At 37.8% G+C, this 14,708-nt stretch overlaps 8 protein-coding genes across 8 annotated transcripts; 5 read left to right on the top strand and 3 right to left on the bottom strand.

Annotated features, from left to right (window-relative positions):
• Nucleotides 1-74: 74 nt before the first annotated feature.
• Nucleotides 75-1,215, top strand: B0P05DRAFT_571502 (uncharacterized protein; the record flags this gene model as incomplete). The annotated part of the gene is made up of 4 exons (XM_051581378.1): nt 75-111; nt 170-315; nt 375-463; nt 510-1,215. The coding sequence occupies 4 exons, from the start codon at nt 75-77 to the stop codon at nt 1,213-1,215; spliced, it is 978 nt and encodes a 325-aa protein (XP_051435010.1).
• A 27-nt stretch (nt 1,216-1,242) lies between these two features.
• On the bottom strand, nt 1,243-2,300 carry B0P05DRAFT_86693 (vacuolar membrane protein-domain-containing protein). Its single transcript, XM_051583883.1, has 4 exons — nt 2,103-2,300; nt 1,943-2,062; nt 1,582-1,896; nt 1,243-1,537 (listed from the first exon to the last, which is right to left on the bottom strand). The coding sequence occupies exons 1-4, from the start codon at nt 2,258-2,260 to the stop codon at nt 1,270-1,272; spliced, it is 861 nt and encodes a 286-aa protein (XP_051435009.1). The 5' UTR covers nt 2,261-2,300; the 3' UTR covers nt 1,243-1,269.
• A 19-nt stretch (nt 2,301-2,319) lies between these two features.
• B0P05DRAFT_637337 (uncharacterized protein) lies at nt 2,320-5,409 on the top strand (the record flags this gene model as incomplete). The annotated part of the gene is made up of 18 exons (XM_051583642.1): nt 2,320-2,429; nt 2,474-2,601; nt 2,648-2,714; nt 2,758-3,027; nt 3,072-3,141; nt 3,203-3,254; nt 3,304-3,352; nt 3,400-3,444; nt 3,489-3,534; nt 3,579-3,854; nt 3,896-3,931; nt 3,977-4,138; nt 4,179-4,214; nt 4,259-4,559; nt 4,601-4,671; nt 4,721-5,045; nt 5,091-5,342; nt 5,399-5,409. Exons 1-18 carry the CDS (start codon nt 2,329-2,331, stop codon nt 5,407-5,409), a joined length of 2,298 nt encoding a protein of 765 aa, XP_051435008.1. The 5' UTR covers nt 2,320-2,328.
• Nucleotides 5,410-5,593: 184 nt separating this feature from the next.
• Nucleotides 5,594-6,798, bottom strand: B0P05DRAFT_571499 (uncharacterized protein; the record flags this gene model as incomplete). Its single annotated transcript, XM_051581377.1, has 2 exons — nt 5,594-5,607; nt 5,649-6,798. The coding sequence occupies 2 exons, from the start codon at nt 6,796-6,798 to the stop codon at nt 5,594-5,596; spliced, it is 1,164 nt and encodes a 387-aa protein (XP_051435007.1).
• Nucleotides 6,799-7,261: 463 nt separating this feature from the next.
• Nucleotides 7,262-9,053, top strand: B0P05DRAFT_541157 (GDP dissociation inhibitor). Its single transcript, XM_051578146.1, has 6 exons — nt 7,262-7,350; nt 7,394-7,540; nt 7,609-7,933; nt 7,982-8,059; nt 8,118-8,280; nt 8,334-9,053. Exons 1-6 carry the CDS (start codon nt 7,348-7,350, stop codon nt 8,941-8,943), a joined length of 1,326 nt encoding a protein of 441 aa, XP_051435006.1. The 5' UTR covers nt 7,262-7,347; the 3' UTR covers nt 8,944-9,053.
• A 735-nt stretch (nt 9,054-9,788) lies between these two features.
• On the top strand, nt 9,789-10,499 carry B0P05DRAFT_596676 (ribosomal protein S18; the record flags this gene model as incomplete). Its single annotated transcript, XM_051583133.1, has 3 exons — nt 9,789-9,987; nt 10,051-10,095; nt 10,141-10,499. The coding sequence occupies exons 1-3, from the start codon at nt 9,876-9,878 to the stop codon at nt 10,497-10,499; spliced, it is 516 nt and encodes a 171-aa protein (XP_051435005.1). The 5' UTR covers nt 9,789-9,875.
• On the bottom strand, nt 10,496-11,457 carry B0P05DRAFT_541152 (zinc-finger of the MIZ type in Nse subunit-domain-containing protein). The gene is made up of 4 exons (XM_051578145.1): nt 11,241-11,457; nt 11,083-11,196; nt 10,918-11,037; nt 10,496-10,871 (listed from the first exon to the last, which is right to left on the bottom strand). The coding sequence occupies exons 1-4, from the start codon at nt 11,421-11,423 to the stop codon at nt 10,530-10,532; spliced, it is 759 nt and encodes a 252-aa protein (XP_051435004.1). The 5' UTR covers nt 11,424-11,457; the 3' UTR covers nt 10,496-10,529.
• A 1,008-nt stretch (nt 11,458-12,465) lies between these two features.
• On the top strand, nt 12,466-13,284 carry B0P05DRAFT_469866 (uncharacterized protein; the record flags this gene model as incomplete). The annotated part of the gene is made up of 1 exon (XM_051574516.1): nt 12,466-13,284. A coding segment is annotated over one exon (819 nt), but the record flags the coding sequence as incomplete, so codon positions are not given.
• Nucleotides 13,285-14,708: the final 1,424 nt, after the last annotated feature.

Genomic DNA, 14,708 nt, shown 5'->3' with positions numbered 1-14,708 from the left:
AGTATATTGTTGCTACTATAGCAGGTAAAGCCCTATAGAAAAGGAAACTTTCCTTATGGTTTCATAGTGATATTATGTCTTTTGATTCAAGTGGCAGCATCAGAATTGACTGTAGAAGAAAGAGAAAATACGTTTGCTTCAGCAGGCATTCACTATAATCCAGATTTAGGTAGATGGGCCATAAGAACTTCAACAGCTCATCCTTCCATAGATTTACCTGTATTTACGCAAAGAAAAGCATTGAATGATAGCAATCGTCCAGCTATTCCACAAGTGGTGCGATGTAAAACAGAAGGACAATTGGCTATAACTTATGTAAGTGGCAATATAAATAGCGTATATATATATATATATATTGATTCTGGAGGGTCTAGAGTGAAGGGCCAAGTGATACAACAGCACGTATTGCACGTCAATTGAACAATGCAAGTACACCTGCTAACTTTTTTGTCAATATTAAATGGTACAACAAGACAACCTGTAGCACAGTAATCTCATGTTCTATCTAGGTTACAAGAAGAACGGTACGCCACTGTCCTTCAGAACTTGTACAAAGCAGGTCATTTTATCGGCATGACTTACAGTTTGCCAACCAATAACCCTTCCTCCATGACTGACAAAGAGATTCAACAAGACATTATTCATAACGCAGACATGATTCACTCCATTCTTGGTGTGGCTCCTAAATACGTTCGCCTTCATTTCAGTGCACACAGTGACATTCGGACAGAATACATACTTAAACAATTAGGATTTGTTTTGGTGGGCTATAATCTCGACGGGAAAGATTATTTACACAAGACACCCGAATTCATTGGACAAGAATACGAGCGCACATTCACAAACTACAAGACTTCTCATCAAGGCAAAGGGTCATTTATTTCTATTCAGTATGATATTCCCGAAACAGGTAGTTTGGATGCTGTCTCAAGTGTGATGAAGATCATTTATAAAGAAGGCTATACACCTGTTCGTATGGATACTTGTCTCAATGATCTTAAACCTTATAAAGTCACTGCTGCTGGATTAGATTATGTGAGTGATACCATGGCCAAGAAACAGACACAAGTCAAGAGTATCAGTCCTGCCATTGTTCATTCAGCCACAGTAGAACCTAAACAGCCAGAGAAACAAACAAGCCTTGGTTCAACCATGGTTTCTGACCCTATTGTCTCTTATTTTCTTATTTATATCTTCTACTTTATCCTAACATAAAGAAAGAAGAGGAGATGCTGTTTATTTTGTACATAGTGTGTGTGTGGGTATACGTTATTTCTTTGATTTCATTTCGTATTCGTTTTCCCTTGATGTTGGTAAATCACTTGAAGAAGAAGCCTCGATGAATACATTGCTTCTCCTGTCACTTTCTATACTGTATCTTGGTGGAGGGTCTGTTTCGTTTTCTTCATGATGAAGCAATGCTTCTGCATCTTCTTCATCTCTATCCAATCGAATAATTGGACTAGTATGTTCTGATTTATGTTTGATAAATGTATCAATCACCCAAAATTGCATGATATTCATTACCAAGGGGAAACTAATAAGATAAGCCACTAAACATCAAACAGCATTTATACTTACATGAGCATCACAAAGGCCACTTGAAGTTTATAATTACCCACTGTCCATTCAAGCACCCATTGACCAAAATCAGATAACCAAGGGCACAAATGAAAAATAGCAATCACAATCATTTTCATCAAAAACAAACTGACAACATAGACTAACAACTGTTTAGCCCATTGCACCAGTTGCCCTGTCAAAGGAGGTGGGCCATAGACACCACTCTGGAATCCAGATAGACCTAAATAGCCCACAAGGTATTTAAACCCAGTCAAGATGAGCCATAAGATCCCAATCCCCACCGTTGTATCGACCAAGATGTTCAAAAAGTACCTACACACTGTATATTAAATCACCTTATTTCATCAAAGCCACTTACCATACACATGGGTTGGACTTGACTCCTTCTTCTGGATGAACACCAAAAAAGACAGCTGCAATCACATTCAGTGTATGAATCATCACACCACCTGCTAACTGTTTGCTGACATCCATAGCCCTATGTCTACATGAGTACTTTATTTGTTTATGGCAAGTACCAAATACGAATCGGACGTCGTGGCTCTTCTCTTTGTCGTTTATAAATTAAGGTAGAAAAAGCAGTTGTTGCCAAGCAAAGTTGAATAAAGATACCAAAGCCATCCATCAGTTGACAGCCACCTTCTGGTAGTTCATCTTGAGGTGATCGAGGAAACATCTGAAATGAATAAAATAAAAAAAGAGAGCTATTTCTATCTTTTTGTTTTTTTTTTTAAACTACGTAATATGAAAGAAATAAGCGATCCTTATGGTGCGATTAACTTTGGTGAATTTCGAAAATATATGCAAAATAAGCAAAACAAGCTAAAACGACAACAGCAAGAAATGTAAAGTATTCTATCGTGTTCATGTCACTTATTGGATTAAGTAGTGATCAAGCAAGTCAGGCAGCACAGATCTTTGTAGGTCTGACAATTCATATTAATGGTTATACAAATCCACCTTCAAGTGAATTACGTAAAATGATATTACAGCATGGAGGAGATTATCAGCATTACTGTAGAGTATCATTCATTCTCAATTGTAAACTCATAAGACAACATAGTAAAAAAGTTAAGTGTGACACACATCATTGCAACCAATTTAACCAATGCTAAATTAAAAGAATTTCGGTACAGTATGGATCATGTGACTTGATCTCACATCTTCTGTTAGATCTTACAAAGTGGTAAAGCCTGAATGGATTGTAGAATCTGTGGCTGCTAAGCAACTTTTACCATGGCAACCATACCGACTTGTCCCACGATCCACTAATCAAAAAGAACTTGCATTTCCTCAACAGACAGAATTCATCAAACAATACTATGAATCCTCTCGTTTGCATTATCTCTCTACTTGGAAATCCGAAGCAAAAGATATTGTGGATAAAATGCATCAAAAATACTCATTGAAAAATCCGACTGCACTGTGTCCTCGTCTAGTGATGCAAGTAGATCCATATTCATTATAAAAGACTAATATAAAGATAGGCATGTGGATTTTGATTGTTTCTTTGCTTCTGTTGGGATAAAAGATCGACCTCATCTTGTTCATGTACCTGTAAGAAATAGAATATATGACATACATGATGTTTATCTCTTTTATTTTATTTCTTATAAAGGTGGCTGTATCTCATAGCAAATCAGCCAGTGAGAATTCTTCAAGCGATGTTGGTAAAGTAATAATGGAATATGCATGAATCCATAGATTAAAGGTATCTAGCATCCTGTAACTATGTGGCTCGATCTTTTGGTATACAGAATGGCATGCCGTAAGTATGTCTTCATGGATAGCCATGAATTTATTTGATATTACTAGGATTGGAACAGCCAAATCACTTTGTCCAGATCTTCAAGTGATCCCGTAAGTCAGTGTATCTTGTTGATTTATTGACACAACACCAATAGCTATGAATTTGAGAAATACAGAGCCATTTCAGAACAATTTTATGAAGTAAGCTAACCCTAACATACAAATCAAGATTCAATTATATCTAGATCTTGTTTCCTTATGCAGACGAAATACAGGCTGTGAGTGTTGATGAAGCATTGTTAGAAATAGGATCGCATGCTGGACAAGAAGAAGCATTAGCCACTAAAATACGCCATGAAGTACAGCAAGCAACAGGATGTTCTGTCTCTATTGGCATAGGTCCCAATATTTTATTAGCCAGAATGTCGACGAGAAAAGCAAAACCTGCTGGTCAGTTTATTTGTACAGAACTTAATATGGACGATGTCTTGTTGGACCAAGCCATTACAGATTTACCTGGTGTATGTCATACCATGAAAAAAATCAAAACTAACTGAATTAGGTTGGTTATGCAACACAAGAGAAACTAAATGAGATGGTAAACACAAATACATGTTGAATTCAAGTTAATCCAACATGATAGCATGTCAAAGTGATACGTGATTTAAGAAGCATACCACTACACACACTGCAGTCTAAATTAGGCACAAAAGTGGGGCGAACCTTGTACAACTTTTCGCGTGGCATAGATGACCGATCCTTGAGCACAGGCCAACAAAGACGATCTGTCAGTGCTGAAGTCAATGTAAGTCACCTATTGTCTTTCAATGACTGATACAGTATAGTGGGGAGTACGACTTAAAGACGAACAAGAGGAAAAGGTAACAAGAAGATACTCTCAAATAACAAAACTAAGAAAAAGTAGATATTTTTAGAAACGCTTTCAAAAGAAGTTTCAGACAGGCTTAAGAAATACAGTGTGAAAGGAAAAACAATCACGATCAAGATTCTCAAAAGAAAAAAAGACGCAGGCGAACCTAGAAAGCATTTAGGACATGGGAGTGTAGATAGCTTTTCTAAATCATGTACGTCAGATGAATTCACAGACAGTGCAGACATGATTTTTAAACAAGTCTATGGCATGTTGAAGTCCTTTTGTTTTGATTGTGTGGATATACGTGGCCTAGGCATTCATGTCACTAAACTGAATAACCAACCAGAAGAGGGTAAGTGGAACACACTTTGATGTCATATAACACATGTCTAGTGTCCGATCAAGGTAAACTTGTTTTCAAGCCAGCAGGCGAATCAAGTACTCGACCTGAAAAAGATGAATTGGTAAGTTGGCTTTTAACTATTTATGCCATACTGAAAGTTCTATCATTAGCAAGTGGATATCGATGTGTTTAATGAGCTACCAGTGTCTGTTCAACAAGAACTGAAATCAAATCATCAGTTGGTGTTCACAAACACAAACGAGCAAGACTCTAGTACACCTTTGCCTGAATTACCTCCTTGGTCTAAGTTGGATCCAAACTATTTACTTGCATTACCAGACACCATGCGAGAACAAGTACTTCGAATGTATGGAAATCAGGACATATCTATGCATGAACCTCCTGTAACTAAAAACCACACAAGAGGAACACTTACACAATTACTTGAGATTGATTTACCTTTTGATGTTGATGTCTTGAAGGCATTGCCTCAAGGTACGTATGCTATATTCAAGTCTATGAAATGACCTTTGAAATTAGATGTACACCAAGAAATACTCGCTGAACATCGTCAGTCCAAAAAGGCACAAAAGAAAACAGAAAAGGTGCCCACTGTACAACCTATAGAACCTGATGAAATTATTGCTTTTAACAAAGGGCCTGTATTACAAGACATGACAGACATCAACGACATTCGAAACTTGCTACAAGCTTGGGTCTCTTCATTTGAAGATGAGCCTGAACCTGAAGACGTCATTACTGTATCCAATTACTTGATTGAGCTTGTGCATGGTTCAGACTTGGAAAAAGTACAGCTGTTAGTGATGTACATGGCTTTTCTCTTGAAGCATCATCCTGACACAAGTCATTGGAGGAAACACTTGCATGCTATTCAAAGACAAATTTCGGAAACCACCATGACTATGTATGGATGTCCTTTACAATTTTGACCACATCATGTTTATTCATTATTTAATAAAATGTTGTTATGGGGCTCATTTTGAAGTAAGACGGGTAATGTTGTCACTTCTTTTTTGATAGATTCACTGGTTTTGGTCTTTGGCCAATTGGAGCGTTGTGCGGGATCAATCCAGTTACTTGGAATAGGTGAGCTAGGCACATAGCTTTCAAGATGAGGTTCTGAACTTGTCTGTTGATTGTTGTTTTCACTGAGTAAGGCATGTGGCATCGAATATAGCTCATTGTGATGCTGTGGTTGTTGCGTTGGTTGTTGTGGCTGTTGTTGGTCATTAAAGCTGGAAGAGGAAGAAAAGTGACGATCGTATTCATGCAAAATATCCGTAGGTGATTGACGATGCATAGTCGATTGATCAAACTCGACATTAAAATCAAAGTCGAAATTGTTGTTATGAGTTGAACGACTCGAATAAGGCTGAGCCCATACTTGAGAAGAAGAAGGAGGTGGTGGTGGAGGTGGTGGAGGAAGAGAATGATTGTTCAGTAAGCTACTATGGGTATTGTTTGGATGATTGTAATGATAGTCTTGATCCATGGTATTGTCTAGCTGAGGAAAATTAGCAAACAAGCGTAGATTCATGGCTGAAGGACAATAGTCACTCGCTGCTATCATTCTTTGAGATGAGAGTTCAACTGTGGGCGCGCTTTTGGTTTGTTTTGGTTGTTTGCGTCTTGTTATTACACTTTTGGCTTTTCTCTTTCGCGTAGGTGAAGAATCGCTTGAGAAGGAAGAAGAAGAAATAGGCGTATGATTTCCTTCTTGTGTAAATGCAGTGGAAGAAGCAGAAGAAGTGGAAGGTGTTGTTCTTGCATAAGCGGGTTGATACGCTTTAGGGCCTCGTCGAGCAGCACCCATCACCATAGGTACCAAACTCAAATGACGATGGGTTGGAATAGACGTAATGATAGGTAAGTTTTCGCTGGGTCGAGTAGGAGGAAAGACATCCACAATGTTTTGTTTCTCCAGTAAATTACGAACATAGTGTGACATGAGCTGTTGAACATGGCCTTCCATCAAATGAGGCTCATAGACCAGATCAGCACGCATTAAACCCACCATATCGATATTTTTGCTATTACAGTCAACATCATGCGGAATAATGTCAATTGAAAGACCAGGAGCTAATTGATACCGACAAGGTTCACCTTTTCCAAATATTTGCAACAAGTCTTGCGTGGTTTTTGCACCGAGATTGATCCAGTTTCCATGACCAGCATATAATCGGTAACAGCTTTTGTTGGATGTATAAGGATAACTGTTGTTACTCATCATAAAATAGAGAAAAAAGAAGAAGAGAGAGAGAGAGAGAATGAACCATGATTTAAATAAACAAGAGAAAAAGTCGCCAAGCAACTTGTAAAAGAAAACAATAGAATGATAATGCACATCATTTATTTGTCAATGTCATTGACATATTGTTGTAGCTCAATTAGGGCCATTTGAATGATAAAAAGGGGGAGAGAGAAAATGGCAGTTATTGACGAGTTCAATGCAACTTTTTTTTGTATTTTCACATGTAGCTCGTTAATGTGACAACATTTCACGAATCAACAAAGAGGAGACTGAATTCAGTAATTTGTACCACTATGAGTTCAAACACCAAAAACCGTACAATCTCTCGTGTTTAAGGTTTGCGTCAGACACGTTGTTTTAAAGCAAAAACTACTCTAGGCAAATGAGGGCACGTTTACAATTGGCTTAAGCAGCCCCTTCTTATCCCTAGTTTGGGAACGTTGCATTCAATAAAAAACACATATAAATATATACATCGATTCTTGCTTTGTTTCTTTTGTATTTCTTTTTCACACTTTTTATAAAATGGTAAGTTGATTAATATGCCAAACAATAGCTGAATGACAATTAGGATGACAGCTACGATATTATTGTTCTCGGCACTGGTTTGACCGAATGTATTCTCTCTGGTATCTTCTCTGTTGAAGGCAAAAAGGTGCTTCATATGGACAGAAATGACTACTATGGTGGTGAATCTGCCTCTTTGAACTTGACTCAGGTAAGCACGATATGAGCATTAAATATGTATATATATATATATATATGTTTATTCATCTGTTACTGCAGCTCTACCGTAAATACAGACCTGATGCTGAGGTTCCTGCCGAATTGGGTCGAGACCGTGACTACAATATCGACTTGATCCCTAAATTCATGATGGCTAATGGTGAAATTGTTCGTTTCTTGACTCATACTGATGTCACTCGTTACCTTGAATTCAAACAAATTGCTGGTTCTTTTGTCTACAGGGATGGTAAGATTTCTAAGGTACCTGCCAGTGAAATGGAAGCTATCTCTACCTCCTTGTTGGGTGTTGCTGAAAAGCGCCGTTTGCAAAAGTTCCTTGAATTCATTCAAAACTACAAGGATACTGATGAGTCCACTCATGAAGGTAATCATTATTTTCTCATTTCATCCTAGACTCATTTGGTATGATTAGGCTTGGATTTAGATAAGAACACAATGGCTGATGTCTATGCAAAGTTTGGTCTTGAAGCTGCTACTCAGCAATTCATTGGTAAATCTCAGGTGACACGTACTAATTAATTGGATACTAATTTTGTATATAATTTTAGGCCATGCCATGGCACTTCACTTGGACGATCAATACCTCGCTCAACCTGCTCGTGAAACCACTGAGAAGATTGTTCTTTATGTTGCTTCCATGGCTCGTTATGGTAAAAGTCCTTATATCTATCCCCTTCATGGTTTGGGTGAACTCCCTCAATCTTTTGCCAGGTAAATTGTGTTTTGATTGTTTCCTTCTTTTTTTAAACTCCTGAATTGGCTAGATTGAGTGCTATTTATGGTGGTACCTACATGCTTGACAGAGCTGCTGATGAGATCCTTTATGAAAACGGTGTTGCAGTTGGTATTCGTTCTGGAACAGAAACTGCCAAGGCCAAACAAATCATCTGTGATCCTTCTTATGCCAAGGACAAGGTCAAGGCTACCGGCAAGGTTGTCCGTGCCATCTGTTTCCTAAAGCATCCTATTCCCAACACCAGTGAAGCTGATTCTGTTCAAATTGTGATCCCCCAAAACGAATTGGGCCGCAACCACGATGTCTATGTGGCTAGTGTCTCCAGCAACCACGCTGTCTGCCCCAAGGATATGTATTTAGCTATTGTCTCCACTATTGTTGAAACTGAAGATCCCGAAAGTGAGATCAAGGCAGGTTTAGATGTCTTGGGCCCTATTCATGATAAATTCATTTCTGTCTCTGATATTGAAGAACCTTTGTCAGACGGTAAAGAAGACCAAGTGTTTGTGTCAAAGTCTTATGATGCTACTTCTCACTTCGAAACTGTCTGTGACGATGTCAAGAATATCTACAAGCGCATGACTGGCACCGACCTTGTTCTCAAGAAGAGAACTGAAGCTGAACAAACTGAAGCTTAATTTTAATATCATCATCTCTTTTTTTGCATTTTACACATTTCATATTTACAATTCAATAAACACAAATAAACGAAAACACATGGTGTTATTTAGTTCTAATGAAAGAAAAAGGAGGATTAAATAGGCAAAAGCTATAAACAGCTTTCACTGAAAATAAGAGTAATTCCTTTTGAAGTTTTCAGGACACCAGAATATCAATAACATAGTCTGGCCAAAGTAAAAGAAGATATGTGTTCGTGCAGTCATTAGAATAAGATAATTGTTTTAAAACTCTATAAAATCTAAAAATTAGATTAGTTACTCAATGAACTCTTTTTATTGTTTCCTAAAAAGGGTCTGCTAAGTGGTAAAAACAATTTAAGTTTGCTACGCATTGACAGAAAGCAATCAATTCAAATGCTGTGACATTGAGTCCTACAATGAAATTGAAATATCATTTTCAAAGTTCAATTTCCAGCTTGGCTCAGGACACAAGAAAAAATCAGAGGCTTCAAAGGTTGTCTTGGAGTCGTCCACTGTACCAAGACACGATACTTTTTTATGGAAAAGAAAAATAGATATGAGCAGACTATTTTTTTTTACACTAATAAGTGTGTGTTAAACAATTCTCGACTGAAGAACAATGTGTCAATTCACTTGAAATCATCACCACCTTTTCCTTTGTAGTCCTCGCTTTCTATTTGAACATCTTCTCAGGAAGCTTCTCTAAAGTACCAAGTTTCTCTTTTCTTTAATATTGTCAAAAAATGAACGATATGCGACTCCAATACCAATGACTTACACAGCAGCATCTTCCGTTCTTTGTCCATAGCATCGAATTTGTCAAAAGACGAACAGTCACTATTCAAACGTATTTGACACTCCGACATTTGGAGATTTTTTTCCAGTCTCATAGACCCCTTGTTCACTCTTTCTTTTGCTGTTCAATTATCATGCTCTCTCAAATCCGTGCATTTTCAACCATTTCTCGAGCTGTTAGAGCTCCTGTGCCCACCACCCAAGTGTCTTTTGCAGCCACTCAACGTATGCCTGATGCTAAAGAAAGTAAATGTTCAATCAGACACCTGTCATTTCAGTTTGCTCACACATACCTTTTCTTAAAAATAGCTTTAGAGCAAGCTACTATTGAATTACTCACAGATTCCATCAACAGTAAGCACATAAGCCGAAACAAAGTACACTAATAGTAATATATAGAGCAAAAGATCAAACCTATTTCAGAAGCTGCTCAACGTTATCAAAAGGTTCACCATGAAGGTGACACTTACCACCCTGAAGATTTGAACGATGCACGCTACAGAGAATCTTTACGCCGTAGACGTGGAAAGCCCGCACCCACTGAAGATCCTTTTGAAGTGTTGGGTCTTGATCCTCTTCATGAATATAAGAACTTTAGATTACTAACACACTTTGTTTCTGACATGGGCAAGATTTTGCCTCGTGAACAAACTGGCCTTAGCGCAAAGAATCAACGTAAATTAGCAAAGGCTATTAAGCGTGCAAGAGCCATGGGCTTCATCTCTAGTACAAACAACCAATGTGATTTTAGAGTGTAATTTTTATGTATCATAATAATAAAGAGAGATCTATTCTACATCAAAGAATTGACTTAATTGTTGTTCTTGTGTCTCTCTTGCCTTTGCTCTCTTGACTCTGTCTACCATCATTTCATCAGGAGAAAGTGTGTTTTTCTGAATATAGCTATTACAACCGGGAATAGGGCAGCGGATGACATTGGATTTCTGCAAGAGTGAGAGAATGGCTGATTTAGAGAATGTATGCTTGCATCCTGCATTTGTCACCGGTTCTTCAAACCAAGTCGTTGTTAAAGGACATTTGAGTGAAATCTTTGAAGGGCCCATCACGATATCATCATCCTCTTGTACATCTGTTAAACTAGGCATCATTTCATCAGGATGGTTGATATTCTATAAGGATGTAAATATGCCATACAACAAAAGAGAAGCTTGTTACCCAAATAGCTTGTCTAAATTTAACGTAGCTGGGATGATTATGATATTTGCTATCCTCATTACTTGCTAGTTTATCCATTTCAGCATGGTTCTGCTTTTGATAATCGTCTGATACGTCTTTCTATAGAAGCTATGTAAGAGAATGAAGAAGCCACTCTGAACGCACTATTCTTTCACCTCTTGTAATACTTTCTTTCATTATGTTTAGTGTACTTTTATGACATTGAAGCTTGTTTTCTAAATCAATCAGTTGCTTAAATTTATTATCTAGGGCATTGACCTATCAAAGAAAATGAGCCAGCAAACATGATAGATCTAATCTACCTTCTCTGTATTGTTGGATTCTTCATTATCTTGTGCTGCTCTTCTTACAAACTGTTGTCCTTTTTGAATTAGAAGATTGATCTCATCTATGTCTCGAGTAGCAACAGCAAACGTAGTTGTATTAGAGGCGCTGAGGCTAAAGTTGTCACGAATATCTTCCAAAGTATTGAAATCAATAGACATTTTCTTTTTCTTATTTTTTTGGTTTAAACACAAAACGCGTTTGTCTGATTTTTCATTCTCGTGAATCTGACTATGAATAAAATCAGTTTTTATTGGTTCCTATTGAAGCTGTAGACAAAGACGAAAACACTAATTATCTTTCTTCTCTTAATGCTGTTTATGCCGATAGAGATTTGACAGCAAAGCTCTTCTTCAATAACGATAGTACACATTTAGCAGGTACAGATAGCAAATAATGATTTTGAGGTTTCTTTTTCAGAACACCTTGATCAAGAGTATAGGAGTAATTGACTAGAAGTTCAATTGTTGTATTAGATCTTCCTATCCATACAATTAAAAACATAGATATTTTGTGATTACTACATACCTTTTGACTTGATTAGATACATTGCACACTTGGTATGCTTTTGATCCTCAGTTTGTGTCTTTTTTGAGTATTAAGCTTATAATACAGCCTTAAATCATAGCTTGGATTTTTCCTCCAATGTAAATTACCTTTTTTTCTGGAACAACTTATTAGCATAATAATAACACTAGCGGCGGATTGGCAGCCCGCTGTAGGGGTGAGTGTTTATCAAAACAAGCTCTTTTTTTGTGCTTCTTCTGTTTTAGCATACATAAAAGAATATATTTATGCAAAAATATAGCAAGTTGTGAAAAAGTCAAAAAATCGTTCTTTTGTCCTTAATGATGCCCGGTGAAAATTTGTAAGATTAAGACTGGGCCCTGCAGGGTAAATTTCTAAGCTTCAGTTCAAAAAAAAAAAAAAAAAAAAAAAAAAAAAAAAAAAAAAAAAAAAAAAAGCTACAGAGTGGTCCTTATAATACCCTTTACAAATCTTCAATCATGGCTTTTCTGCTAAGCAACACTTTTTCTGAAAACGGGAATCTGATTGGTAAAAACACCAATAGCTTACGCCATAATCCAAACAACCAACTGTTTACATTTCGATCTTACACAAACTGTAAAAGCTCAAAGTCAACATGCCTTTGAGATCGACGATCAGGCAGCTGATCGCCACTCGCTTCAGTCTCGTAAATGATTTCTCGAGGCTACAGCCAGAAACTCCACTGTCATCGCTACCAGTGAATTTAACGGTATGAACTTTAGCGACAAAAGTATGAACAAGCATTTTCGAGATCAGTATCTCAATGGACTTGGTCTTCGTACCAGAAACATTGGTCAAAAGCAGCACTTTGTCGAAATCAACTTTCGAATCACTAAAGAACGCGAGGAGACCCTGAACAAGAAGTTCATCCTACATGACCGACGTATTCAAATGGACCGCACTTTCACTATGGTTAGAGCGGGCATTTTCAACATTTCTTTCGAGGATAAGGAGTTTTTGAGGCCTCAATTGATTGAAATCTTCCAAGGCTACAGCGTGGTTCTGGAAATTGGTCTCCGCCATACTACAGATAGTAATTTGTTTATAGGAAAAGAATTTGTTACTTTGAATCAGAAGAAAAATGTCAGTTACAAGACATTGTCACCTCAGATCCCCGGTTGGGATGATGACTGTAAACTTCATTTAGTATATTCCAACATGAAGCCCATTTGCAACTATTGCCATGTTGATGATCATAACAGAGCCAGCTGCTCAGTTCTGAACAGCTGTATGAAAAGTTGCTATCAATGCGGTAGCACGGAGCATTTGAGAGCCGAATGCACCCTTGCACCTTGGAATTGCAAGAGAAAGGTTGCAAAAGCTAGCCTAGTGGTGAGCCATCAGGCCAAACCAATGACTGTTTCCTTCCAAGATTTTATGGGTGATATCGAAGGAAGCGCAAAGTCTTTGAAGGAAACCGAACCAACTGTAATCCCAGATCATTCTGAAGTAGATGGGCAAGCTCTGGGGTAGGAAGAACAGGATCAGCTCAAGAATGAGGAAATGCAAGAAAAGGAAGCTACGGTTGAAAGAGTCAAAACCGAGGAGATCATCTCGGACGAATTGATGCAAGAAGTTGAAAAGGAAGGTTTCAGTATCAACCAAACCAACATCGACAAGGGAGACTCACCAGATACTATTACATACAAGAACGAGTTGTGAAAGGCCGCTATTTGGTCCAAGTGTGCTAAAAAGGAAATTGACCTACTAGCTAACAAAACGAATGCTATGCTTAAAGGCTCCGGTTTACATCGGCCAAAAGGAGGGAGAGTGCTGTCTAAAGCCTCTTCTCCCTTTGAATCGTACTCTCTAACATAATAATACTAAAAGCTTAAATATCAGACTGGGCTCACTCAACTGTCCTACCCTTCACAAACGGTACAATGAGCAGTTGACAGACAATCTCACCCGTTATTTAAAGCTACAAAAACTCGACATATATGCATTCCAAGAAACAAACCTCTCAATCCCTGATTTTCAAGATTCGACAGTTCTACTCAGTTATAAATTACAAGCTTATCGATCAATATGGACTACCAAATGTGGTCTCGTGAATAACAACAAACGCCTTCAAATGGATCGTGTAAAAATCTCAGACAGTAATCGTACACTTTTGGTGAAGTTTACAGTTACTGGAGAAGCTGACATTCAACCATTTTACATGTTAAACATTTACGCACCGGCTTCGAATATAGATAATGCCCGTATTCGTTTCTTTCAAAGTCTTATGGATCTCATTGACTCACTTGACTCTCCTCTTGACATCATGTCTAATATGATAGTAATACAGGACTTCAATTTCTCCTTTGGACCAATTCATCTATCCAGATCCCATTCCTATCAATGATTTACCGGTTCGCTTACCAAGGAATTTTTCCTTCCCTGCGTAAGACAACTATTCATCATTCAGACTTGCTGGTGGTTTGTCCGTGATGGACGTCTCTACACAGCAGAAGGTCCTCCAAAATCGGTACATTCGAGCCATCCTCCACAATAATTTCACTAATTGACTTATCTCTGCTTTCTTATTACAGCTACTTGTATCGTATATCCAAGCGGTTTTTGACTGTCCCTATTATAAAGTACCTTTGCTTTTTCCCAAGGCTCATAAAACTTACTCACCTCTCTGGTTTACACATGCTCTCTGTCATTCTTAAAACAATAGATGATTATCCTTTCTCTTCTTCCTGGGACGATAGGAAGCTCTATCTGCCTGCATGTCTGGAAGTCGCTTTTGTTGACCTCTACTATCCTGGGCAAATACGTCCTCAAATCCTGGATAATGCAGCCATTCGACTGCAAAAAACCTCCTATTTTCTGAAGATAGATCCTTCTTCAAAAAAAGACAGGAATGCAATAGTCATGTACTATTGCCATGGACTCACAGGGCATATAAA

Source organism: Gilbertella persicaria, assembly GCF_025201335.1.
Source record: "Gilbertella persicaria strain CBS 190.32 chromosome Unknown B0P05scaffold_19, whole genome shotgun sequence".
NCBI classification, from domain to species: domain Eukaryota; kingdom Fungi; phylum Mucoromycota; class Mucoromycetes; order Mucorales; family Choanephoraceae; genus Gilbertella; species Gilbertella persicaria.
Note: the sequence above shows the minus strand (reverse complement) of the source record. Positions and strands in the feature narration are given on the sequence as shown.

What these genes read in the sequence shown, in the direction of transcription:
- B0P05DRAFT_86693 (XM_051583883.1), bottom strand. Translation starts at nt 2,260, where the DNA reads ATGTTTCCTCGATCACCTCAAGATGAACTACCAGAAGGTGGCTGTCAA. An exon ending in CGACGTCCGATTCGTATTTG is followed by an intron (nt 2,063 to 2,102) that starts GTACTTGCCATA and finishes ATGTAGACATAG; the next exon opens with GGCTATGGATGTCAGCAAAC. An exon ending in GTGGCCTTTGTGATGCTCAT is followed by an intron (nt 1,538 to 1,581) that starts GTAAGTATAAAT and finishes TTATCTTATTAG; the next exon opens with TTTCCCCTTGGTAATGAATA.
- B0P05DRAFT_541157 (XM_051578146.1), top strand. An exon ending in CCTCTTTGAACTTGACTCAG is followed by an intron (nt 7,541 to 7,608) that starts GTAAGCACGATA and finishes CTGTTACTGCAG; the next exon opens with CTCTACCGTAAATACAGACC. An exon ending in TGCTACTCAGCAATTCATTG is followed by an intron (nt 8,060 to 8,117) that starts GTAAATCTCAGG and finishes ATATAATTTTAG; the next exon opens with GCCATGCCATGGCACTTCAC.
- B0P05DRAFT_541152 (XM_051578145.1), bottom strand. Translation starts at nt 11,423, where the DNA reads ATGTCTATTGATTTCAATACTTTGGAAGATATTCGTGACAACTTTAGC. An exon ending in AATCCAACAATACAGAGAAG is followed by an intron (nt 11,197 to 11,240) that starts GTAGATTAGATC and finishes TTTCTTTGATAG; the next exon opens with GTCAATGCCCTAGATAATAA. An exon ending in AATTTAGACAAGCTATTTGG is followed by an intron (nt 10,872 to 10,917) that starts GTAACAAGCTTC and finishes ACATCCTTATAG; the next exon opens with AATATCAACCATCCTGATGA.